Source organism: Sphaeramia orbicularis, chromosome 12 (assembly GCF_902148855.1).
Source record: "Sphaeramia orbicularis chromosome 12, fSphaOr1.1, whole genome shotgun sequence".
NCBI lineage: Eukaryota > Metazoa > Chordata > Actinopteri > Kurtiformes > Apogonidae > Sphaeramia > Sphaeramia orbicularis.
Window position 1 is genome coordinate 37,662,937 of NC_043968.1, and position 27,525 is coordinate 37,690,461.

The following is a 27,525-nucleotide window of genomic DNA, read 5'->3' on the forward strand; positions in this document are numbered from 1 at the left end:
ATTTCTTTTTGCTGTTTGTTCACCTTTATATCTTACTCTTAGTTATGTTTGAAATAAAGTTTATCATTATCATTATTATTATTAAGTTATTTATCCAAGAACCTTTCTTAAATGCAGGACCTAACTACCATTTATCAGGAATGACATGAGATAAGAAAAAAATCTCCAGGAACGCACATGTATAAATAAGAAGACCTTGTATTTATCAAATATGTTCTCATTGCCAAGGAAGAAATGCCATACTGTTTGTTTTCAAAGTGGAACTGGTTTGCATGTGAACCTAAAGGGTAATTCATTGTGTGTGGGTGCATGTACTTGCATGTCTGACCTGGGTTGAGGATGGGGCAGGTGCAGCCCCGTGCCGTCCAGGACTCAGGGTAAAGGGTGACCCGACCCCGCTGTATCTTCATCTTGGTATTCTGACTTAGCACCTTCTGAACTTTGACCTCTACCTCTGCATGGGAGCCCTTGTCATGGGCCGACAGCACCTTCACCTTCAGAACTGGGAGAGAAAGAAGAGCCAAAATGTGCATGCATTTAGGTGTTTTTCTGAAATTAAGGAGTACATTCAATCCAACCCAATTTATCATGGCACATGTGCCTAATTGTACTTTAAAAAAGATCCACAGTAAGAGGCTAATGTAGACTGAAAGAAAAAGCCAGCTGCCAACCTGCTGTGTTTGGATAAACTTCAGAAGAAGTTTTATCTGATTATAAAGGATTTTAAAGTTTAATCAAATATGCTTTCCCTAGAGGGCCCAAAACAAAATAAATCATTGATCTAAATACTTTCATATCTGAAATAAAACCTCTAAATCAAAGACAATAGGACATTTTTGCACAGTTGGGAACCAGTTGAGATTGTATTTGACTGTCTTCTAGTCCCTTATAAATCTTGTCTACACTTTTGTATAAAGATATTTCTGCATATAAGATTTGGGATAATTTTTTGGGATTGTACTTTGAATTAGGGCCAATATTTTTATCTTTTGGATGGCATCTAAAATCCAATATGAGATATATCAAAATAGTCATTAAATTAATGATTTATTTGAGAGTCTAAATAATTCTGGGTCTTTCTGATGAAGCACAGTACACTGCTATGAGTGATAAACTTTTTGCATTGTCACAAAACACCACAACGTCACCATTAAAAAGGTGTCCTGCCTAATTCTAAACACAGTAATAAGATCACAAAGAACGTGTGTCAGATGTTACACATTTTCTTACCATATGCATAATTCATCGTGCAGAAGAGTTTACTGTTGGTCAGGGCCTGCTCTTTGCACTCACACTTTTCTGCAGGAGACAAATAAAAGGGTAGATTAATACTTGTGGAATAACTGACTACTTCTCTGTGTGTGTGTGTGTGTGTGTGTGTATGTGTGTGTGGTCTCAGATACTGTACATGGCGTCCTAAGAATGCAAGCATGGTGTGTGTGTCCCGTGAGGAATGCACCTATGAAAGCTGCAGTTACATGGCGGTGGGGGGTCCGTAAGAAGGGACACTTGGAAACCGTCCATACATACACACACACACACACACACACACACACACACACACACACACACACATGCACACACACACTCGCACTTTTGTTCCATGTCCTTCTAAGGCCCTGTCATGACTTTCATTACTTAACCATTAATGCTTGGTCACTGGACTGTGGAGGGGGACGATAACACACACACACACACACACACACACACACACACACACACACACACACACACACACACACACAGTTTGGATCTCACCTGAGTAGTGAAGGGCAGAGAAGAGTTCATCAGCTCTGAAGATCCTCACCGGCTCACTAGAGTTTCCCTCCAAGTTGTAGAGGTCCAGATCAGGCCTGGCCAACACATTTTTTTTTTAATTAATTAAAGCACTTCAGAAATGATCAACTTAATGCCATCGAAAGGAATGTTGAGCTGACACACCTATAATGTATTTAATGTGAAGTTTCACTTTTTATTTTTTTCTCTGCGGGCTGAGGTTGGTCAGAAAACACACTTTATTTAATAAAGTACAGATAATTACGTAAGAGTGTGAAAGTATTGACTTAATTTTTTCATCATGTAAAAGTGAAAAAGGCTCTGAAAAAGTACCTATTTTTGTCTTTTGTATTTTACATTTACATTGTGTTTTACAACAAAGTATCTGTTTGCTGCGCCACGTTTTCCATATTAAAACTTGTTTATGATGATAAAACTTTTTTAGAACTACATAAACCCTCCTATGACAGCAGAAATTGTTGATGACTCACTTTTTTGTATGTTTTTTTAACTTTTATTTTCCTGTACTTTAAGGTTTCTTACAAATTCTAAAAACCAAAGCATATGTCCTCATGCTTTTGCTGTAATGCTATAAAATGTAGTATGAACACGTATGAATTAATTTTGTCCAGTAGACGATTCCTGATGAGGTGATACAATACTGACATGCAAAAGTGATGTTTAGATTTGGCCTTTTCCCCTCAGCAGACATAGCAAGTTCTATCAAAAAGCCAAGCATGTATAGATAAACTTTGTGTGTCATGTAATATTTGCTTTATTTTATATTATTTGTATGTTTAGTCCATTGGTGGGGTGTGATGATAATGGCAGCTTTAAGCAAGATACCAATCCAGTGTATTTACCAAATTTGTCAGCCTCTATCACACAAAAGCATAATATTTTTTCTTACCCAGGCATGCAGTCTCCAGTGAAGGGATCACAGTCTCCTGCACAGTCGCATGGTCTGCAGCCATATTCATGGAAGCCCCAGTATCCCACCATGCACCTGTCACAGTGGGCACCACCCACTCCAGGTTTGCAGATGCAGTTTCCATTGGAGGGGTCACAGAGCGAGCCGTCGGCCAAGTGGAAGGGCATGGAGCCCAAGGGATGACAGTTACATGCTGGAAAAAGAAGTGAAGAAGTGAATTATTGATATTATGTTACTGCATTTTCAAGTGTCATATAGTTAAATGTTTGACTTCATGTAGCAGCAAATATCTTGTAAGATGTTCACAGGGGAGGATTTTGTTTTGACCAAGAACCACGGACAGAGATAGAGACGCGATATTTAAAGACCCAAACAGCAACTGGCGACCAAAATCATCTACTGATCTAAAATGTTTATACATGTTGATCCACTAATACTATCAATCCATGTAAATATTTGGTATAAAATGCAGTTTGTCATCTTTTCATGGTCATCAGATATGACCCATTTGGATGTTCAGAGGCTCCGACACTATCATTTTCTATAACACTGATTCACCAGTAAAACCCACGGAGTTTGACAAATGACAGTGCTTATACATGCTTATTTTTGTGTTGGTTATCAATATCTTTAAGTCACTTTTTTCAGTTTTCTTTGTTTTTTAGCATAATAACACAACTTTAATCTGAGCTTTAATAAACATCTACACGATCAGTGAATTAAATACAGGAAAATACATGATTTTCACTGAAAAAATTGGAAATACAGGGGATAATATTAAATTAAAGGGTGATAAATTAATTAAGAAATGTTAAATCTAGAGGAAAAGTCATTTGGGAACTGCCACAAAAGTAGCTCTGGGCCTTTATGGGTTAAAATGTTTACACAGCATTCAATACCAAACTCTGAGCCTACTATGTCTTCATAACAGACTGTTTCTGCACTGTATGCACTTAGAATCATTGGATTTTTTTGCAGAGCAGATCCAAGACACCCCTATCCGGATTTTATTTTGCAATAATGCAAGGCTCACTGTACTCTATACCTGACATGAACACTTTAATGGGATCATTACAATGGGTACTATTCTAATGTATTAATTAAGAAAATGTATACAAACCTCAAAATGTAAAACATTAAACTGAAAAATTATTTTTTAAAAAGGATAACCTGACTAAATCACATTCACAGATTACTGTGGTCCAAAGGTCAAAGTATTTCATCAGTCATCGGTTATTCTATTTGTCTGTCTGGTATTGTTATAGGAGCTTGTAATACAATGGCCTCTCTCTTTTCCTTATCACACACACACACAAACCGGCTTCTTCCCTCCCTCACGCCCCCTCTAATTGTGTACTGATATGGTGTTCTTTAAACAACCTCCAAAAACAATATACCAACACACACAAATATACACACCCATGTTTCCACTGTGAAAACTACTGTCTGTTGTCTCTAAACTGAGACCCACTGAGAGCCTCACAGGAGGTGTCAGGCCTCCCCCATAAATCTGTCCCTACCTCGAGGGAAGACAGGGTGGGAGGGAGGACAGGAGGAGACACGGTGAAGGAGATGCAGAAGAAACAAAGACAGGGTGCTGTTAGGAGCTGTTTCTCTGCAGTTTAATGATGCTTGAAGCTCGGCAGGCAGTAAATGACTCAGACTAGTTACATTAAACCCAGGGGCCTGTCTGCCCTGTTAATGCTGTCTTTGATTATAGGTTATAGGAATGATGTTACATAACAACACATGGGCTGTTGTGTTTTCTTAAAAGGTTATGGTATGAAATTAAACTCACATGACAACGTATATAAACAAATTATATATGCAGTAAACTTTGACACATCAGAGACTTGATGACTCACAAATACCTGTGCTACACAAAAAGTATCCACACGCTAAGTCAATCTGTTTTACATTTTCAGCTCAATGCATAAACTGAAGAATGACATATATTTTGTTACATTTGTACAGATTATTAACAGCAACCTATTTTCATTTTTACAAGTTGACTGATTAATGATTGACAGAGATGCACTTAATGTAATAATATTTAAGAAAATAATTGGCCTATTTGCCTTGTGGTAAAGTTTACAACATTAGGGTGTAATAATGATTTAATTAACTGATTAGTCCATTCAGAGAAAAGGTGATTTTATTCCTGTAACAGAGAGCACAGCTGAGATGAAAGAAAACAAGACTAGATTGTTCATGTTTGGCTTAAAACCCAAACATCTCATTAAGTTTTATAAGACAAATGTTTCATCAAATACACAATTGCTCATAAAGTTGGAATAAAATAATTCTACCTCTTGAATCTTGAATGAAATGATTGTGACATTGTGATTTATTCTTGACAGATAAAGTGTAATGTAATCCTTACAACTGGTCAAAGGTGATTACTGGTGTATAAATAGGAATAAACAGAGGAATATGTCTGAAAACAAAAATTTCCCAGCTTTATAGTTAACAGACTAAGTAACTATTACTTATTGGGCAAGACACTTCACCCACCTGGCCTCCAGTGTCATTCACACTGGTGTCTGAATGTTCGGTGGTGGTCAGAGGGGCCGTTTGGTGTAAATTGGCAGCAACACTTCTGTCAGCCTGCCCCAGGGCAGCTGTGGTTACAAACGAAGCTTACCACCACCAGAGTGTGAATGTGAGAGTGAATGAATAATGGATCAATAATGTGAAGTGCTTTGGGTGCCTTCAAAAAGCGCTATAGAAATCTAATCCATTCTTATTATTATTACTTAAAACTGACACTTAAATATGAGAATATGCAGATTTGCAGTGATAAACAGAGATATCTAATAAAACAAGAGCAAGAGGAATAAGAATAGAAATCTAGCTAATTTATTATTTATAAAATGAATTAAATAGTGAGGTGTCACCTGAATCCTTCTAGTTGTTGCTCTGTCTTTCAAATTATATGATCAACTCATCCTTTTTCTAGATGGGGGTTTCTAAGTATATATTAATTATAGGGTAAGTTATAGGGTTAATTATAGGGTCATCTATGAAAACCTCTAAAAAACCTCTAACAAAAAGTCTAAAAGAAGTGCAGTTCTTTTGCTCCATAAAACTTCCTGGATGCAGATGTGCTGGGTTACGAACCAGACAGACCTGCTGTTGTTTTTTATCAAATAAAACACCACCAGGTAACACAGATAAGATAAACCTTATCAAAAGACTGACCTGCACAATATCAATATAATCATAAAGATAGCACCTTTAGGACTTTCTAGACACGCTCACATGTGCACACAGACATTTAACTGCTGAACCAACACTAAAATGCACACATTTTCCTTTACAGAGTAAGATGAAAAGGAGGTTTGACATCAGTCTATGTATTTAGTTAATGTGAGCGTGCATCTGAATTTAACAACTCTATCTTATGTCTAGTGAGCAGCCTCCACACGTTTATAATTAACAGAGATTACACCACACCACATGAGCCCCATGTAAAGCAAAAACACGTGCGATATTGTGCTCCTGTGTGTTTACATATCAGTGTGGGAATTTATGAGCATTTGAAAGGGCCACACTACACAAGGACTTATGTATGCTAATATGTCTGTACGGTTGTGCACACATTCATGAAAGCTGTCAGCTTCAGGAGCTCTGACAATGAAAACTTTACGACCGTCTGCTGAGACATGACAGGGCACCTGCCTGAACAACCACAGAAAACAAACTCACCTCACGTACACAAACACACACTGTAACCTTCCCTCTAACTAAAGTGTTTTGGTGTGTATGAGCTTGTGTGGCACTTGACATGGGTGTTTTCTTTCTTGGGCCCCTCGGTGCTTGGTATGAAAGAAATGTTCTTCACGACGGAGGGAAATTCCTCCATTGTCAGCGAGCGGCTGCAGCAGGATTTCACAACCTGCTCCTACATCTTAGGGGTTCTCCAAGCATGCCAACAGTTCTTTTCTTTTTTTCTTCTAGCAATCAGCCATCAGTGAGGATCATTAGCCTTCTGGCCTCCACAATTGAGATTTCAGGTGCGAAAAACACAAAAAACGCACAACACTCCAACATTTGGTGACAAAATTGGATCATTAGCCAACATCATGCTTTCTGCTCAAGCTAAGGTGTTTTTGAATGGTCTGGTGCAATTTGACAGTTGTTTTGGAATAAAGTAGATGCATGTGTTAAATGAACACACACTCCAGTCTCTCGGATGATGAGTCCAACATGCTCCACAGGACTGAGCTCACTGGGTCAAATCAGACAGATAATCAGAGGGAGAATGTAGCCACTGCTCTGTGTTTATGGATGACTATCTCATGTTTACTTAAGACTCGTCTCATCACCGGAGGGCAGCACGAAGCACGTCAACCAGCAACCTACACGCACTCACAAAAGACCCTCACACATTTACAAATACTACCAATGATTAACGTGAAGATACTCGAGCTCTGAGTCACAAGTGAGAAACGGCAAAACAAGCGGAGATGGACAAACGGGGCAGTGTGTAGAGCTTTGAGTCAAAAGGTAGGTATGCCGCTATCTGATGATTAACTACAGCGTAAGCCTTGGATGTGGCGTGGGTCGTCTGCTGTCTCTCTCTCTCATGCACACACACACACACAAACACAGACACACACACACACACACACGTAGAGCCAGGTGCCCGTCACAAATCAACATTATAAGCACGTCCCAGCTTGTGATTCCCATCCTCAGCATTCCTTGAGAAAATGAGAGCACTGTGCCAGTGTGGTGTGTATGAGGTTAATGTTATGATATACACCAGCAACATTTTGTCAACACTCGTATGATTAATTGTGTTTGATGACATTGTGTTTTACATGTCGTGGTTATGGCTTCAGGGTGTCTGTCAGAATTTAGAATCAAGTTAAATTAATGTCCTAATTATTTGTAAAATGTCTTCAAATCTAAATATTGTTGAGTTCATTGGTGACTTATATTGTGACAATTTCGCACCATTTTGTCTGTAGATGAAAATAATACAAATAAAAACAACAGAATTCACTGATCAATGGTAAAAGTTGGTAAATTCACATCTTGCACATGTCTTCTTTGGTTTAATGTATATCAATAACATTAAAAAAAGTTCAAGTTGCTGGTGTAAGTGATGTCTTACATTTGCAGGAGTCAGGGGCAGTGTGGGGTCGGTGAGGGTCTCTGTAGAAGCCGGCTTTGCAGTTTTGACATTGACGTCCTTCTGTGTTGTGCAGACAGTCACACACTCCTCCGCTTCGCTGGCCAGACTCACGCCACACTGACCAGTCAAAGTGGCAGCTCTGGGCATGTCCGTTACATTTACACTCTGCAATGAGAGAGTAGAAGGTGGAGAACTGAGCAAACAGATAACAGAGCTGTGCTTTTAGACTGATACACTGGCTTTTACATGGACATACATTAAGTGTGGTAATGGAAGGAAAACATGTTCATTTATTCAAGTACAGTTTTAATTAGTTACGTTAATGAGCCTTTTTATGGTACTTCACACTCACTCACTTTGCTGTAATGTCTAATGGATTTTTAACTAACATAATGAACTTTAAAAAAAACAAACTACGATTCACTAATTTTAGTAGTATGTGAATACATTTTGATGCAATAATTGTTTTTTTTTTTAAAATTTCCAGTATACTAGCAATCCTTACATATGAGCTTCCTCAGTTGTCAACCTCCATAACGACCATTTTCTCTGCCTCTATAACTGTTCTAAGACTTAAGTGTCTTAAGTGGGCGCAGTCATAGGAACATTATGAGCATGGATGAAAGTATATTAATGAGTTCTGAATAAAATTATAATTCAGTAATGTAGCGTTTTTTGTTGTTTTTTTAGAGGTAACAAACATCACTTCTTTGTGAGTTTATTAATATGATGTGCTTTTATTGTCCTGCTGTCTTCCTTTAGAAGAGATATGTGTCACCAAATCTCACAAGAGCAAAAAAAAAAAAAAAAAAAAAAAAAAAAAAAAATCAAATTCACTTTAAAACTGGGGTCCCTAGAAAATGTGAAAACGTCCTTCAAGTGCCAGCTTCTTCAGAAAATATGTAGCTTGTTAAAAATGTGTCCAATATTTATTTGGGATGACTTTTAATCTGTGATAAGGTTCATTTCTCCAAGGAATGAGTGGGATAAGATTTGGTGCTAGGTGCCATTTCTGAAAAATGAAGTAGAAAAATCAAGCTGTGACACAGCTTTATAACATTTAGTTCAGTTCCTTCTGTGTAAAGGTGTGGGTCTATATGACTCACTCCGACATTCATGTGGAGCTCCTGTGAGTCCATCAGCCGCCTGCCAGGGTCGATCCTTGTAGAGAGGTGCACAGTACTCACAGTGATCACCTGCAGTGTTGTGTCTGCACACACACTTCCCATGGACCTTAGAAAGAGAGAAAAAGAGAGTGAGAGCTCATTAGCAATAGGAAAATGATAGACGGAGGTAGAGATGGGATGAACAAAGAGGTCAGTGTGATGTAGAGGGAAATTTCCCATGTGAGAACAAGCACATTGGGGGTGAGGACTCCTCTGATAATGTAAATTTCATCTCATACACTGATTTTTCTATTTTGTTTTACCTTTCGGACACACTGTCTTTCCTTTAAAATGTTTTTCTTCCTCTTTTTCTCTGAACCGATAAAGAGACAGACGTTCACTGAGAATGAGATGGAGTGGGAAGAAATTATTCCTAATTTCTTCCCACTCCATCTCATTCTCAGTCCCTCTCTGCCTGAAATTAGTGAATGGAAATTGATTGTTTGGCTTCATCACTGGAAACAAAAAAGGGCCTCTGGTCTGAAAAGCCTGTGTGTGATTGTATGTGTGTGTTTACAAGTGTGTGTGTATGCGGAGGGTGAAAGTATGCAGCACTGAGAGCACAATAACAATCTCCTTGTCATTCCTGTGAGCTGGAATGCCATGCATGCTGGATAATGATTGAAAGGGGGGGGTTCAAGGCATCTGAGGAAGCTCTTTATTTGTTTGCGTTACAGCGAGCAACTGTAATGTAGGACACACACACACAATTATACAATGATTACAGAGGTAAGTCCATACAGATACACATTCATTGAAAATAGTTGTAAATGCACATCAACTCATTCACTCATTCATTTCCCACAATATGCTGTGTCACTAACTCCTGAATAGATGTCACACTGAAACACATACAGTCACAGTGCTCGGCATAGCCTTAAACACATCCACATGCCAGAGGAACAGAGCTCTGACTCTGGATCAGTTCTGCACACACAGACATGCACACATGACTGACTTTACAAACATCACACACTGTTTCAATCACCCTAATACAGGGAGCAATTGCATGAATGTCAGGTCCAGGAAAATTGGTGGCAGGGGACTCAATACCAGTCAGAAAAAGAGGCAATTAATGAAAAAGTCCAGAGCGGAGAAAAAGGAGGGGCACAGAGAGAAAGGACATAGAGGAAGGAAAAGAAGGGGAAAAGGCCAGCAGCATCTGGCATGGGTCCAGACAGCTGGTATTTCAACCCATTTCATATGTTTACCATACCGTGATACAGGACAATTAACACATGTACACACTGAGAGCTCAACACACGCAACTATGTAATCACCGCCATGCAGAAGAGAGAAGCAGGCTGGGTGATATGAGACCCTAAATGCTGACAAAAATGCAAGCCCCTGAACATTGATTGTTTAGCATTCCAGCATCTTTAAATACCAACACCCTTATGCCACAAAACTATTTGGTGACACTTTGCAATAAAAGCACACGTATTAACAAATTAAATGCTCAGTGTGTGATCAGGGTGAAATCTAGTGGCGGAGTTGGAGAATACAGATTGTTCTGTCACCACTCCCTCCCCTACGGTGACCAAAAAATAGTTAAAACCAATGTTTGTTTTGCCTTTCTGAGGCTTTTAAGTGAATGTCAATTCTGGTCTGCATGCAAACATGGTAGTTGACAGGGAAGCACCTTAAAAATGGATGTTCCCCTCTAGAGAGGAAGAAGTCTGTTCTAAGCTCCTATAAAGATATGGTGGTATGATATCAAGAACTGCTCCCTCTGTAGATATAAACAGCTTGTTGTAAGGTATTAGGTAATGAAAACGCAACAGTTCTCATTTCATCTTATTATACGCTAGTGAAAGCAACATTATGCATATTATATTCCACTTTTATGATTAGATCCTTACTACTACTACTACTTTTGGCTGCCTCCTTTAGGAATTGCCACAGCAAATAATTTGCTTCCACCTATAAGACTGCATCTTTGTAACTCCCAATCTTTAACATTAGCAGCATAAAGGCTCTTCATTAGTCACTATAAAACACCTTATAATGCCTTATTTGGCATGACCATACTTTAACTACAAATATTTCAATAGCACTTGTTAGTATAAAACTACAACTGAATTCTTTATCAGCAAAACCTGCCTTTAGAATGGAAAACTTATGAATTAATTTACAGCTATTTGGACATTATGATACTTCTGTTGTTATGAATAGAACAGTCAGTACTATCATATAAGGCTCCTACTGAGCAGATCAAATGAAGATCATAGTTTGTATATAGTAACTTCCTTATGCACTATCGGTAAGCAGTAATGACTAGGTTATGGGGGGAAATCAATTAGTTAATGGCCAACTAGTTGTACACTATACTCACACAGAACACAGCATTAATAAGTCATTTGTAATGACTAATAAAGAGCTAATATGCCCGACTACATGCAAATACTGTAGTTAATAGTCAATATGTGTGCATAATGCCAATGACAGCACTTGACAATGCTTTATCTTTTACTTATGGTCTACTTAAAAACAAGAAGAACTACCTTCTACCATCAAAAACCCAATTTCTTAAAAAAATAACCACTCAAGAAGACCTTTAAGATCAAGCTCCAATGAAGATGTACAACATTCACACAGATCCATCTTATTTGCTCACTGCCATTGTCCCTGTCACTTTTCCCCTCCAGTATAAAAGCTCTTAATGACCTAAGTCTCATGACATCAAGGGGTTTTCAGAAAGCTTCCCCTGAAGCCATATAAGATATATATTTCACATGATTTCACTGGGTTAACATTCTATTAGCAGGGAGTGAACTAAAGTTGATGTGTAAAATGGGTTTCTCTTCAGCTCCTCCTTAAGAAAACACAGAAAGTGCAAGACAAATGATGTGAAGATAGATAACAAAAAGAGACAAAATAGAGCAAAAAAAAAAAAAAAGGAAAAGCAATATGAGAGAAAGTCAGGTACAAAGTGATGGAAAGATAGGCAGAGAGATGGTAAAACACAAAGAAGCACACAAACCTTAATTGCTGCTAAATCCTCAGTAGCCGGCCCTGGGGGTCATTAAGTGTAAGTGTGTGTGTGTGTGTGTGTGTGTGTGTTGGCTTTGTGACTGACTAACAGACAGTGTAATTACCCTGCACCACAAAACCCCATGTGGGGGAATGGCAGCACAAAACAACGACAACAAACAATCCAGTCCCTTCGTTCCTGCTCACAGCGTCTGGGCAGTAATGGCTCAGTTTATCAGGGACACTTTCACCACTGATTACTGCACACACATGCACACACAGAGCAGACAAAACACAACATGCTTAAGCACACGCACCTCAAACCTTCAGCAGACCAAACAAACATGACATATTGTGCACATTTTAACAGAAAGGAGAAGAAATTGGTTGTACATTTCACAGTAAGCTCACACACTTTTATGAAAGGCTCAAAAATGCATGCCCCCACACACACGCCCTTCCCTTCCCTTTCCTTCCCTGAGTGATCAGCAATCTCTGCCCTCATCTCATTTCTTGTACTGCTCTGCTTGTTTGGGTTTTGCCAAAAATGCCGGCTCTGGGTTGAAACAGAGACACAAAACAATCTGCTGATAGGCGGGACAAAAACCCACTTATATAACCTCTGTGTGTTTACCGAACGCTCCTGCATGGCACTCCAATGACCTGAGGTAATGTTGTGAGGACAGTGAGGAAAGATTTACAGTTCAAACTTTAAGTCGTCTGTGCAGTCACACTCATGTTTCGAGACAATGTTGGCAAAAGAAAAAAAACACCTAAATCTCAGTCATTCTGTGCAACAGTCCATCCAAGTAAGCATTAAAATGCTGTTTGTTTTTTTTTTTGTTTTTATTAATGTTACATTCTGGCATGAACTTCACAGTCCCGTGGTCTAAATACTATTTCAGAGGATTTTCTGCCCTCAAAGAAGGAAATCCTGATGAAACATTCAGTAGAGCCACTTGGAATTTCTTGGCACAATTAAAGACTTAAACAACTGTGTCCAATAAATCAGCTATCAGCAGCTTTATTCCATTAACGCTGGTATCAGCATCAGAAACCCTCTACTGTGAATTAATCATTTAATTTATTCATCAAGTAAAATGCTAAACATTTTCTCTGTTTTATATCAGGATAAAAGAATGTGCATGTCAGTCATTTTTTAGTTGCTTATCCAAGTGAATAGTGTTGTTTTCTTAAACAATATACATTAAATGATTGAATGCCTGATGATAAGCAGAGGCAGTGGAAATGCATGAATCATGAATGTAAAATAATCTGAACTGCATTTCATTCACTCTTTTAAGCATGATCCCTGTCAAGTTTTAGTCATAATATATTTATTCTATTGGTTATAATAACACTGACTTATCAAAGTAATGGCTGAAATCTGGGAATGTGAAATAAAGAAGCAGTTTGATGATCATACCAGCCATAATTGTCTATTTGACAAAGAATTCCAGCTGCATCCACTTGAACTAGTTGTTTTTATGTGTATGCCAGGTTATAAATCTGCCAAAAGCAGCAGTAGATAAAGGTCCCATTCTAAGATAACAAAAGTACAAGAATTCTCTTTTTTCCGGTTATTATACACTATTGAAAACATGAGTTATCATTTTCCCTAATATGATCTTTATAATGAAGACTGGTGTTTGGTGCACTGGTAAAATCCACTAAAGATGATGGCTCAGAGTTAACAACAAACACTAATGAAACAACCCAGGGATCCATAATACTATGAAATGAAAAGGGTATTTTAGTTAGAAATTAAAGTAAGTAATCAAGCAGAAACTTTAAAAGAGTTCAAAATATTTATTTTAGAAAAGACAGGGGAAAAAAAATCCATTATCCCCTGCATTTGCACCTGCCTGAGCAAGGTAAAAGAAATAGCACTTGTATTAAGAATCATGATCAAAATATTTATTTTTCAACTAAATTTTAGTTTCAGTAACCAGAGTCATTTAAGTTTTGACATGAGTATTGTCCTCAAAATCTATTATCAGGCTTTTCCATGTATTATATTAGTTAAGTAAGTGTCAAAATCTCTGTGCTCATAAGTTAAAGGAAACTCCACTTTCCCCGTCGAGCTCCGCTGATTGTAGCAGAACCAGCAGTCTGCTTCAAAGCTGTCCATTGTTTATGTTTGTGGAGATGGCTGCGATAGGAACCTGGGTCTGATATGGTTAATCTCCAGCAAAAACACTGAATCACACCTTTATCAACGCACACACATCAACACCATCATTAGACACTATTTCAATCAATTTCTACATCTCTTGGGTTTCAGAGGAAAGGCAGCCGTTTATCAGATCAGACAGAGCAAAAAAAAAAAAAAATGGAGGAAGTAGGAGAGGGAAAGGGGTCCGCCCCCAAGTCAGTCCTCTATTTACTTGCCATTAACCCGCCTGCCAACACAGGGAGACTGATATACAGAACATGCAACCGTCTGCTTTCAACATTATAATCTTAATTTTCATGGATCAAGTGGGAAAAATCTGCTAAGATAACTGGAAAGGTAATCAGCCTACTCACAAAGTACAGTGTCAACACACTGTGAAATGTATCCAAAACAAAACTCCACAGGATACCCTTGAGCCTTTTCATATTGATGAGATGGATTTTAAAAGCCATAGATTATTCTTTACTTACCACATGGTTGGTGCGGTCTCTGACGGGCTGGTAACCTGCTGCAGGAACACACTGTTCAGCGTGTCCGTTACAGAAACAGCTCCCCTTCACTATCAGGTCATAGATGGCGAAATGCTGTGTGGGAAGAGCTTCATGTGCAGAGGCAGGGTCTTTGGCCTGGCAGGGGCAAGACTGGTGCTTCAGCAGGCGGATTCGGATGTTTGTCACCCTCAGCTGCTGCTGTCCCTCCACCCCAAACGGATCCAAGGACTCCCATTTAGGAAGGGTACGATAAATCACCTGTGGAAAAGGACAGGAGAGATATTTGGTCTGAAAATGGGTGACTGCCACTTCTTCTGGTGCAACACACGACTGTAAGACAATGACACTAAAATAAAGTGACACAGACTAAAATATGTGTCAGTGTACACCTAAACTTGTATCTAGCAACAGACTTTTGCATCAATCTAAGATGGTTTGACAGGCCATGAAGTTGAGAAATCAACTATAGACTGTTGTTAAATTGTGCCCATGAGACCTACTTCCACATTGCAGCTGTGTAACATACCTATATCTTATTGTAATACCTATGTGGGCTGTGTCTCTACTTGATGCTGATCAGTTTGTAGATGTGCATGTCATTGGCTCAGTTTTTCCTATTTCCACTGTTTTTAATTTCAAGGCTGACGATAGCCTGCTGTAACTTTCTGCAACTGGTCTGTAAATTTGAACAACAACAACAGCAATAATAATAATAATAATAATAATAATAATAATAATAATAATAATAATAATAATAATAATAATAATAATAATAATGATGAAAGTCTTTACCTTCCAGAAACAATTCAATTATGCTTCAGGGTTGGTTGTTTGGTCTGGACTGTGGACTGGGGAAGGTTCTACACTATTCATTTTCTGAATCAAACTGAAAGCACCAAAAGTCGAGACCTAGAAAATGTTAAGGGTCTCTCAAAGAAGTTTGCATATAAAAGGCTGTTACTCCATGGCAATGGTGATTGTGATAACTATAAACCAACATCTAAAGTGCTTTATTTCACAAGATGCAGGTGGAACAGAGAGAAGAAACACCTGAATGTTGAATAACAACCTTTTCACAACAGTTTGCAGTTTGTCCATTTCATTGCCTCCTTATAATGCAGTTTTCCTGTCAATACACCAACATGTGGTTACAATATTTAATTCAATACTACATTTTTGGAGTGACAATTGAAAAACAATCTAGGCATATTTTGGGGGTTCAGTGGCTTTTGGCACCCTTATGAAGCTGTTTGGAGCTGCATGGGAATTGTAAATATAAATCCAGCAGTACATTTATTAAAAATATATAAAATATATTAATATTCAAAATGATCTCTGTTGCTGTTGATGATTTAGAGCAATGTGTCAGATGCATACAGTGACACAATCAGGTCCATTGGTGCTCCTCATGTTACAACATCTGTCATTTTAATGGTTTTGGTGTCAGTCGTGCACTAAACTTTGGCCTTGTGACCCACCGTCATTATCTACATCCTCACATGACCATGAGGGAGCTGGCTGTCCTCTTTCCCCTTTTCTCCCTCTTTTTCTTTACCCTGTCTGGTCCCTGGACATCCTTCAAATTGAAGATCCTTTTATAGGCTGCCATCACCATGGCTACTGCTGCCATTAGCAACCAACACCGCTGCTGTTGTCGGGGTGAAAAAGTTGGTGCATGCCCCAACTCTCGCTGTGAAAGAAATGTGTGTATTTGTAGTGTGTCTCTTCAGCAGAGTTTGTGTTGTCATCACTGGCAGGCTGTCATTGATATTATTGGCAGAGCAGTGTGTGTCTGTGTGAGTGAGTGTGTGTTTTCGATAGAAGTTTTGGTTGAAATGTAAGCAAAGCCCCCATGCTGCTCCCTCATTGGCTATATGACTTGCCAAAAGTGTGATGGGAGGGGCACTATTAATTTCCCTGTTGTTGGAAAAGGTCATGGGGTCACGGCATTGTGGTCCGCAATTAAGAGAACACGACAAATAGGACGAGGGGCGCCGGTCCACGGGAGAGCAAGGACAGCAGGGCCAGACAAAGACAGGGATGGAGATGCAGCTTCACATAACTCAGAGCTGGACAAAAGGCCTGCGACAGCTCGGCGACACCACAGCAACACCAGCGCACACATACACCCGCACACAAGCAAATGCTGATAAAAACACATTAAGGCCGTGTTTCCATTTACACAAAAATACCACTGCAAAAGGACTTCCTGGAGTTTTCACTACAAAGTCATGCCTCATAGTTTTCCATGTAATGTGGAATTCAAAATGAGCATGAGCAAACACACTGATAATACTCTTGTTTATGTTACTCTATGTACTATAAGGATATGAACCCAGGGACACTGAGGATCTTTAAGGGCAAAAAGCACTGACAATAAAGCACAACAAGACAAGAATCAAATCCCAGTTTACCTCAAGACATTCTTCATCTCTGTGCTTTGGTTTCCTGTCACCTCTTTTAAATAAATGCACAAAAAACATACAGAAAAAAGGGTCATAGACATTCTGTGGAATGTGTTAAAAAACTCATTGCAACTAAAAACATCTACGATGGAGCCCTTCAAATGTTCAGTTACCCAAAGTTTGTATCAGAGTTCCCAACATCTGTGATAAGAGTCAGTAGACTGACTTCTATGAGGACTCAAGATGGTTCTCCCACAAAAATGATAATAGGTGTTCCTGAGGTCTTTAAAGCATCTCTTTTTCTCCTCTACAGCAGCACAGTCCAGCTAATGTTAGCATGGAAATGTAGCCAGCTAACATGAGCACCCACAACAGACTCCAACACAAATGTAACATACACATATGGTATTTTAAATTTATACATATGTATTTTTTAAATTGCATGTATTACCTTTTAGGGTGACAATTGAACATCTGTCCAGGGACTGCAGATGAAAAATGGTCATTATCCTAACTCATGGTGCATTTACAGTATTGTGAATTAATGTACAATGCCTCAGTTAAATAAACCAATAAATTAAAATAAACAAATACACACAGCAGAAGCACACGCAAATTATAGGTACTGAACCCATAATTGTGTAATAATATTTGATTATTTTAAGTAACTTCTCGGTGTGATCAGCAGATTAGTTAGGCAGTGTTTCCTGAGGTATCAGCTGTAAGAAGACGTTTAGTATTAGCAATATATTGACAGTGGAATACATTGCATTACTTTGCCTGGGTATTGATACAGTTGCACTAAGTATCTGTATTTTGATGCATTTGTGTATATAGTAGTTGAATAGAATAGAATAGAATAGAATAGAATAGAATAGAATAGAATAGAATAGAATAGAATAGAATAGAATAGAATACTGTATTGTCATTATAAGTCACCCATACAAAGAAACTGCTTTGCCTCTCGTGTAAAAACTGTTCCGTACACATCAACACACCAACATTTACACATTAAAGACTGTAAGGTAAAGTAAGTTGCAGTCAATGTGTATTAAACACCTACCAGGCTAAAAGTTCACACTTTTCATACATTTCGTCTCATTTGTCCAATTATGGGTCACTGACACCACAATGCACTGAATACATACATATTTCCTGCTTTTTACCTTCTCAAGGGTTATTTTTCTTCTTCAGTTACTGAGTCATTTTTATGTGTCACAGATGATAATAACGTATCAAGTATCACAGCATTGTTGTATCATGTCATCATTATCATAGGCAAAGTCTCATGATAATATTGTATCATGAGTGTATGAGTATCATGAATAAGTATGTGTTTCCTACAATTGCTGAAAGTTGAACTTTTCTTAAACTTCAAATTTCTTTTGTACCATTATAAGATATAAAAGAAAAGAACAGTCTGTTTTAATTTATACATTACATCGCATTCCTTTGTTACAGGAGTCTGATTAACTTTGCGTATATCACTTATTAGTCATTAGAGACTAAACATCAGAGTGTTGAAGGTAAATACATTAAAAGTTTTTACAACTGGGCCAACTTCAGGCCAAACTTTTGGAGCATTTTAGGATCGTCTCACAGAGACCGGAGGAAATGTTGGGTATTTGTCCACTTTCATCCTATTTGAGGCTGAAAAATACAGTTAGTCTGGCTTTAACAGTCCTAATTCCATCAAAGCACTGTGGACTGTAATCTGGTAAACAGGCACAATGGGCATTGATGGAAGGAGAAAGACGGAGAGAGAAAAAGAGAGGGGGGGATGGGTGTCTAGCCAACAGTACCAATATCCATCAGAGCAACAGCACTTCCTTCCCAGCAGACAGACGGAGAACTGACTGTATATGTTTATCTGAAAGGGCACGGATGTAAGTGTGTGTGTGTGTGTGTGTGTGTGTGTGTGTGTGTGTGTGTGTGTGTGTAGACTGGTCTGCCTCACTCTCTTCCCTAAGGAGGTCAGCTTCTACAACAAACACTCACATTCTTACAGCCGGGCTGACCTCATAAATAAGACAAGGAACCCTGCACAGTCATACACACACCAAACTACCTTTTCCCCACTTTACAGGTGAAAGCTTTTTTTTTCACAAGAGATGACATGCTTTCATGTTTGCGGGAAAAAGCAGAAAGCTGAGAATACTTGCTCCCTGTAATCGCTGCCAGCTAAGAACCCCCCCCGCCCCGTCTTCTACACCCCTTCAAACCTTCACTACCATCCATCAAAGTTCCCACTTATCTTATCACTGAAGCACAGACACTCACATGCAGCTCAACATGCTTTGATACACACTACAAAGCTGCACGTGCAACACATTTTGCCAACAGCAATGCGTGCAAGTACCCTTTAAATCAAGTTATCTGTACTTTAAGTATTTGAATACATATTGCTGATGCAATTATGTCTTTGAGATCTTTAGTCTTCACTGTCTTAGTCAGTGAAGACAGTGATGTTCATGACACAAGTTCATTGTGCAATAGTAGCAAAGCTATATAAAGTATTAATGTGGTTGCACCTTGTAAATTAATATGGTGAAGATCCACTGGAGGTATCTTCAAAATTGCTGGGTTTGTCCAAGTAACTAACACTGTGATATCTAATCTACACTGAACAAAAATATAAATGCACGCCTTTTTTTTTTGCTCCCATTTTTCATGAGCTGAATGCAAAGATCTAAAACTTTTTCTATGTACACAAAAGGCCTATTTCTCTCAAATATTGTTCATAAATTTGTCTAAATCTGTGTTAGTGAGCACTTCTCCTTTGTCCTTTGCTGAGATAATCCATCCACCTCACAGGTGTGGCATATCAAGATGCTGATTAGACAGCATGATTATTGCACAGGTGTGACTTAGGCTGGCCACAATAAAAGGCCACTCTAAAATGTGCACTTTTACTGTATTGGGTGGTCCAGGGGGGTCAGAAAACCAGTCAGTATTTGGTGTGACCACCATTTTCCTTGCACAGTCTTCTTCATGAATTCTCTGAAACACCTTTGGAGATGGCTTATGGCAGAGAAGTGAACATTCAATTCACAGACAAAAGCTCTGGTGGAGATTCCTGAAGTCAGCATGCCAATTGCATATTCCCTCAAAACTTGTGACATCTGTGGTATTGTGCTGTGTGATAAAACTGCACATTTTAGAGTGGCTTTTTATTGTGGCCAGCCTAAGGCACACCTGTGCAAAAATCATGCTGTCTAATCAGCATCTTGATATGCCACACCTGTGAGGTGGATGGATTATCTCAGCAAAGAAGAAGTGTTCACTAACACAAATTTAGACAGATTTGTGAGCAATATTTGAGAGGAATAAACCTTGTGTGTACACAGAAAAAGTTTTAGATCTTTCAGTTCAGCTCATGAAAAATGGGAGCAAAAACAAAAGTCGTGCATTTATATTTTTGTTCAGTATATAATGGTATAAAAAAGAGAAAAGCAGCTTACATTCTTGTGGTTCATTTCTGTCAAATTATTTATTTTTCACTGTCAATATTTGTAAAGTTTATGAGAAAGAAGATGTGATTTTTTGTAAAAAAATAAATAAATAAATAAATAAATAAATAAAAATAGTAATAATAATTCTAGCAGAATTATGGTAATGAATTTAATTTACATTACTTTGATATTTAATCTGAACTAAATCAGGTGCACATCCATGCTCATAAAAGATATTTGTGCATTAAACAGGCAAAGTGAGACATTACAGCCGCAAACCACCAGACTCTGTAAAGACTTGCTTTGCTGTCATCAGCCTAAACAGACCACAGACAGTTTATCTGTCAGAATTTTTGTACGAGTCGCCTCCATCACAACAAAAACAAACAGAAGTAGAGAACATGTGAACAGATGAGCAGCAGCAGCTGTAGTATGTCTGTCAGAGCGCCACTTGACCTCCTCTGACCTGGAGGTCAATCAGTTGAAAGGGTCAAAAGGCAAAGATCATGTTCCTGGCACAGGTGGCTGAGTCACTACGAAGCCAAAGTAAAAAAAGAAAAAGTTGCTATTTTTACACCTTTCTGAAAAAAGGCAGACAAAAAAAATCAGAAATGCATAACATGCTTTGTCTTTCTCGTATGCAAAAGAACTATGACATGTGCAAACATGTTCATATGTAAATACCTAGACACTATTACAGGGTGTGTAAGATTAAGGAGGATTTAGGGAGATCTTATTACACAAATGATATATAATATGCACAATTATATTTTAATTGCTGTATAATCACATGAAGGAAAATAATTGTTTTTGTCAGTTTAGAATGAGTCATTTATATCTTGAGAGGGAGCAGGTCACTTCTCACCATGTTCCTATGGTAACTCAGAGCAGACTTCTTCTTTATTTGTTTTATAGTGTGCAGGATCCAGTGTTAAGGTACATTATTCAAAAACTCCTATGTGTGAGTACGGACCATAGTTAATATCTCCTTATCTAAACAGCCTGGAACAAAATGACAAACACTGGCTCTGACAAGGGCTTTTTTTGTGTATTGATGCTTCTGTAAAGGAGGAGAGGTGTGTATCCATTTGGGTGTAATCTGCAACTTCACTGCTAGATGTCACTAAAAATTACACACTGAAGCTTTTAATACTCAAACTCACACAAAGAACGACACCATATAGAAAGATTTATGAGCAGTAGTATAGGGCTGTAACAGCTGTGAGGAGGACGTAGAAGGAGTCGTAGCAGGGAGAGCCCGGTGTGGACACACATTACATACAACATCACTGCAGGGTGTTCTGAGCAGCACCACGCCTGGCATGTGCCTCCCCACACACATGTGCACCACAGCTCCCTACACACACTGCTTCAATTAAACATCAGTGGACTTCAGGAAGCCCTCTTGTGCTACAGTCAAAGTACGCCTATTAAACACTCACTCATGCACATGCACACTCACACTCACACACGGCTTCCCCCACCTGACTACGCTCTGCTTTCATTCTGCTCAGTGTGCTAAGTATGCCATATGACTTGTGTATGTTGCGTGACTTACTGCAGAATGAAGTGAATTTGTTCCAGTAGAAGGACGGACATTAAGAGAAAAGGCAGATTGTCATTTGCTGTTTGTAGTCTATGCAGCTTCATGATCTGCCTGGTGCAAATGTACCATAGAAAATGACAGCAGAAGCACTTTGTAGCATGGAGGAGCAAAAGGTAGATTTAAAACTGCCAAGTACAATGTCTACATCACAGGAACTGCAGTGTTTTGGTCAAATGTGTCACAGCATCCAATTATAAATGAGGATTTTTAGTACCAGAACCCAGAAATAAATGCTGCCATTGTACATTTCTACTACAGATATGAAAAATAAAGCAAAACAATGTCCCCAAAACTTTGTTATTTTTCTATAGGCAGGAGGTGACCATGTGCATGGTGGACACTTTGCCAGTAGTGACTGGAGTTCACATCTCAACTATGACTACCTGTATGTGTTTAGATGTAGGCACTAAAAGTTCTAAAAATTCTAAAAGTTATGGTTAGGAGATGATACATATCTGTGATTTGCATAAATGTACAATGGCAACATTTTTTTTGATCAACTGATTTCATACAGTAAACATGTCCACCGCTATGATTTTTATATCATAGGGATATATCAATTTTTATTTTTTGGTTGATTCAGTCTTTTTTTATTATTATTATTTCTGTGAAAATTAAATACCAAAATTACCATTCCCACTCATTTCGCAACAATTTCTGTCAAAATGATCACAATGTGAGTCTTTCTGCATATTATACCTTGGAGTGACAGAAAGTCTCCTTTAACTGCAGGTGTGTATTGATCCTCTTCTCCATTTGGCTTTAACATTGCTTGTTGACTGACTTATGAAATCCCACCAAGACTTTATATCAGCTGCCAAACCACTTTTGATGGATGCTCATTAATTAAAAAGAAATTAAAATGTGCACAGTCTATTCTTCTAAATGCCTTTTGGGGATGCATTGCGTTTACATTTATTGTATGTAGAGCCTAAATGTAAATCAGACATCACTCATTCCTCACCTCTCCTCGGCTGCAGGGATAAGCCCCTGAGTATTTGGACGTGCATGTGGCTCCATCTCGGCCCATGCCTGCCTTTCCCTCCTCCAGTCCAAAGCTGGCACTGCAGTTACTGGCATAGTACTGCAGCATCTTCCACGTTCTGCCAAAGTCCTGGGAGCGCTCCAGGGTCATGGCGGCAGGCCTTGGAGATCTGAACACTACGATGAGATGTGTGAAGTAGAACTCAGCCTCAAGGTCCAGCTGCACCGTCTCAGACTCGACGCCTTCAGCTGACTGCCACCAGGTATTGGGGTGACGGAAGGACGAGTCGGACATGGCCCCGGCCAGGTGGGACAGCAGGGGTAAGCCGGCGTTACACTTGGCACACTTGGCGCTGCTGCAGGCCAGGTTGATGTTAGGGTCGGAGTAGGAACAGTAGAGCTCGGTGCCATTGTTCCCACAGACGGTCTGCGTCAGGACCCGGCGACCCAGTGCCAGGTTACCCATGCGGGGGTTACAGGCCCGGCTCTCACAGCGAGGGGCCACACCTGCACGAAACACCTCCACTGTGAGGCCTGGATGGATGAAGTGAAAGAAAAGTAATTCACACAAGTGCATTGTAAATATGAACTGAGGCGATGTAACAGCTTTGTACAAAGAAGACAATGGATCTGACCAGTGGGTGAGAGACCACTGACCAGTTTTCATTTTCTTTAAAAGCATTGAGTCTTACAATATATAACCACAGATGTCATTGTCATTGGTTTATATGATGAATGAAACAAAGGGAGGAATATCTTCCATACACATACAAAGTGACAGATCTTTCATTTGTATCATGCAGATGTTGAAAAATTCACTGTCACAGTTTTTTAATAAAGGAGAAGAAGGAGGAAAAAGGGAGGAAACTTTCAACATGAACAAATAAATCACACTGGAAAAGCAATTACAGCAGGTGTTGCCTAAAAGCTGATAATCTTATGACCTAGCTATATAAAATAATTGACCATATTAAGCAATAAAACACATTGCTAGTCAGCATTCATGCCCCCACTTCGACTTACTTTCTAAGCAGGTTTAAAAGTTCAGTGTAGTTTGAACCTGTGGCCGATCATCAGACTCCCCTGAGGGTTGGTTGTAGTAACAGAGCCAGGGTGTGTGCACACAGGCCACAAACACTGACCCAGTGTATGTGTGTGTGTGTGTGTGTGTACAAAAGATTTACCTTGATCGGAAATGTTATGCAAAAGGGATAATGGAGGCATTGTGCACCTGCCTGCCACAGACTGCGGCGAGCGTGGACTCTGACACAGATAAAGTTTGGCAGCACTCAGAGGATGAGCTGCTCTGAGACGCCTCCCAGACGCTCTGCGAGCCTGAGGGCCACAGTGTCATCTTCCAAACTGGATTTATTATCTTAAACCTGGACCTCTCCCCTTTTTTATGTCAGAGTCCTCATAGTTTAGCCATACTGCCAAGTTTGTACTGAACTATTTCTAAAAGAACATGTTCTATTAGAAGTTTGGGCACAATTACATAACTGTCTGCAGGTAGAGAGGCCCAGGTGGAAAGACTGAAACTTTTATCAAAATACTGAAGTACATTAACTGTCTCAGTTCATTTACAGATAGTATATTATCGATGAGACGATATCAGCATGAACTAGAACTAATTTTGCAGGGGAATGAGGCGTCCCAGTTTAGAGCCTCATGTGTAAATCCAAACTTATTTTAATCATAATCCAGTTTAATAACAATGTGACACTGGCTTTACACATTACTCTGCTTTACTTTGAGGTTCACGGAAAATAATGATTCCACTATTTAGGTTATTATTCTATAATGATATGGTTAAAGTATTAATAAATGTGGATAATCCAATCCAACTTTATTTGTAAAGCACTATAAAACAACCACAGTGGACCAAAGTGCTGTACAACAGAGTAAAAAAACTAAATAATAGAATAAAATACAAGAATAGATTAAAAGACATAAAATGTAATGTGTCAGTAATAAGCAGTAGAAACTGTTGCTGTGACTGCAAAGGTTCAGGGGGAACTCTGCCCTGCTGCACTTGTCCATGAGAAGAGTCACTGATGCCAATGACTGGCAAGATGTTTTAACATGTGAGCTCTAAATTAAATAAATAAATAAATAAATAAAGATAGTACCCTCACCTGAATCTGAAATCACGACCAGATTGATCAAAAATAAAATCCACATAGCTCCTTGTCTCAGAATAATCCGAATTAGGTGAGAAATGGTGAGACAGCTGAATAAGAAAACCGGTCTAAGTTATTGAAACATAAAGTGGCCAAGGACCTCATCCACGGTGGCACCGCAGAAGGAGACAAGTGCGTAGGATCAAATCCAATGTGGACTTTCTCTTTCACTCAACTTCGACCCAAAGAAGCAGAAAAACCCGAGTCGTAGGTGAAAACATGATCCGGAACGGTGTGTGATGACAAGACTGAGGAGGTGAAGGGCTCTGGCCAGCTCGTCTGCGTCTTCGGGACCTGCAGCGTGTTTCATTTCCCCACAGTGGGTCCGTCTGCTGGCCGCTCTGCCCCGTGGATCTATTTCTAAGGAGCGCACAGACACAGAGGTTGTTTAGTGACAGCGCTGTGCGGCAGCTCCGCCTCTCCTCCGGATTTTTCTCTGACTTAAAGGAGCCTTCCAATTTGTGCAGAGCTGGCACGGATCTCACGACCCTTCTCCTCACAGCAGGAGGCTGCCAACGTGAGGTGCCCGGACCTCTGGGGGGCCCTTCTGGGGGCTTCATGGAGTCTTTGATTAATCCACAAGAAATAATATCAGATGCAACAGATTAACGCGTCTGGAGATGTTTTATACTTTGTCAGATCACATGGGCTCCTCTGTCACATGCATTAGTAGATGAAGCATATTTTTCCTGTGGTACTTGGAAAATCATGTGTAAAACCAGGGGTGGACCTAGAACATTTTAGATGGGGTGGCAAAGGGGTGGCATGGAAGGATGGTGCATGGACTCCACATACATACAATACAGTCTTGGAAAAAGGTTTTTGGACACCCCATGCATTTGTGAAGTATTGTATTAAGAATCACTTTTAAGCCATTCTTCAAACCCACGTGCTCCCTTTTGCACATGCTCTGTTCCATCAAGGTCAAAAATAGATGTTTCAGCAAAATAATGAAATACATTGCGATTTTTTTTTGTCAGTTATAAACAAAAACAACAACAACAACAAAAAAATTGCATTTATTTTTGTCTGTTTGATGTGGCCACACCTTTTGAAACACAAAAAAGATTGTTCTGCAAATATTTCATTATAATACTTGAGATTGTGTAAAATTTTAAGAATGTTTAAACTGTTTTTTTCCAAATAGCAAAAGATCCTCAAAAATACATACAAACTATTCATGTCATATTTTTCACTACATTTCAGAGGTAGAACATCCATCCATCCATCCATCCATCCATCCATCCATCCATCCATCCATCCATCCATCCATCCATCTCATTTAGTCCTTGGAAGAGCTGCAAGGATGCCTGATATATACAGACAAACAGTAGAAGATTGCATATATTACTTTATAATGCTTATATATGATATATGGATAATTATTACAACATTTAAATGCTGATCTTTGATACTTAAAAACTGCTGGCATTTTTCAGTTCCTTTTTCTAGTGGAAGAGTTGAACAGTGTGGTATGTGTCTAGTATTGAAGGGATCTGAGTCTTTCTTATCAGCAAAATGTTACAAAAAGTCCAGAAAAATGAAGAGAAATAATCTGTGTGAATGTTCTCTTGCAAAATATTGGGCCCACATATCTTTATTTATATAAAATCTTTTTTAATTTTTTAACAAAATATAATTATATTATTATTTGAGGAGTATATAGAACATAATGTCAGTGTGTTATACTTAGAAGTTTTCCTTGTATAAAATAATCCTTAAATACATATTATGATTATTTAAGATCATAAATTAATGGCAGAGTTCAGGACCACCTGTTACAGATCATGTGGAGCCTAATGAAAAGCTGATACGGGGCATAAACAGGATGCTCATATCCAAATTTCTGAGCAGTTGGCTTTGCACAGAAAACGTGAACACACAACATGATGCAGAATGAGCTGCTGACGCATTTTTGATTTACGCCGATTGGTTGCTCTTCTGAACATGACTGAGGCTTTTGTTTAAATCATTGTTCGTGTCCATACAAAACCAGTGAAATATGCAAGCCAACAAATGGCAGGTCAGTTCCACATGGCTGTCTATTCACAACAATAGCTGCCTAACAGCCCGTAAAAATTAAAGAGGATATGAATTATTGAAGACTTAAAGGTCTGAAACAAGCCTCTAACTTCCTCAGCCTGAGAGTATGGTAGTGAGCTTTTTTCCCAATCAGCATGAACAATACAAGACGACAACGTGCAGCTGCAGTGTGCCCCCCTGTGCTCAGTATTGGCATGAA

The 27,525-nt window shown here is 39.0% G+C and overlaps 1 protein-coding gene across 1 annotated transcript in view; it reads right to left on the reverse strand.

The window, feature by feature from the left end:
- The window catches only part of ntn4 (netrin 4), a 30,805-nt gene extending 5,142 nt beyond the window's left edge, over positions 1–25,663 (reverse strand). The window contains exons 1-9 of the mRNA XM_030149885.1: positions 25,239–25,663; positions 23,084–23,637; positions 14,636–14,914; positions 8,957–9,083; positions 7,830–8,015; positions 2,687–2,900; positions 1,759–1,853; positions 1,231–1,299; positions 329–502 (exon numbers count right to left, since the gene is read on the reverse strand). Coding sequence (XP_030005745.1) covers positions 329–502; positions 1,231–1,299; positions 1,759–1,853; positions 2,687–2,900; positions 7,830–8,015; positions 8,957–9,083; positions 14,636–14,914; positions 23,084–23,637; positions 25,239–25,284 — 1,744 coding nt within the window. The 5' untranslated portion in view covers positions 25,285–25,663. The remainder of the gene's footprint in view (positions 1–328; positions 503–1,230; positions 1,300–1,758; positions 1,854–2,686; positions 2,901–7,829; positions 8,016–8,956; positions 9,084–14,635; positions 14,915–23,083; positions 23,638–25,238) is intronic.
- Between the last annotated feature and the right edge of the window lie 1,862 nt (positions 25,664–27,525).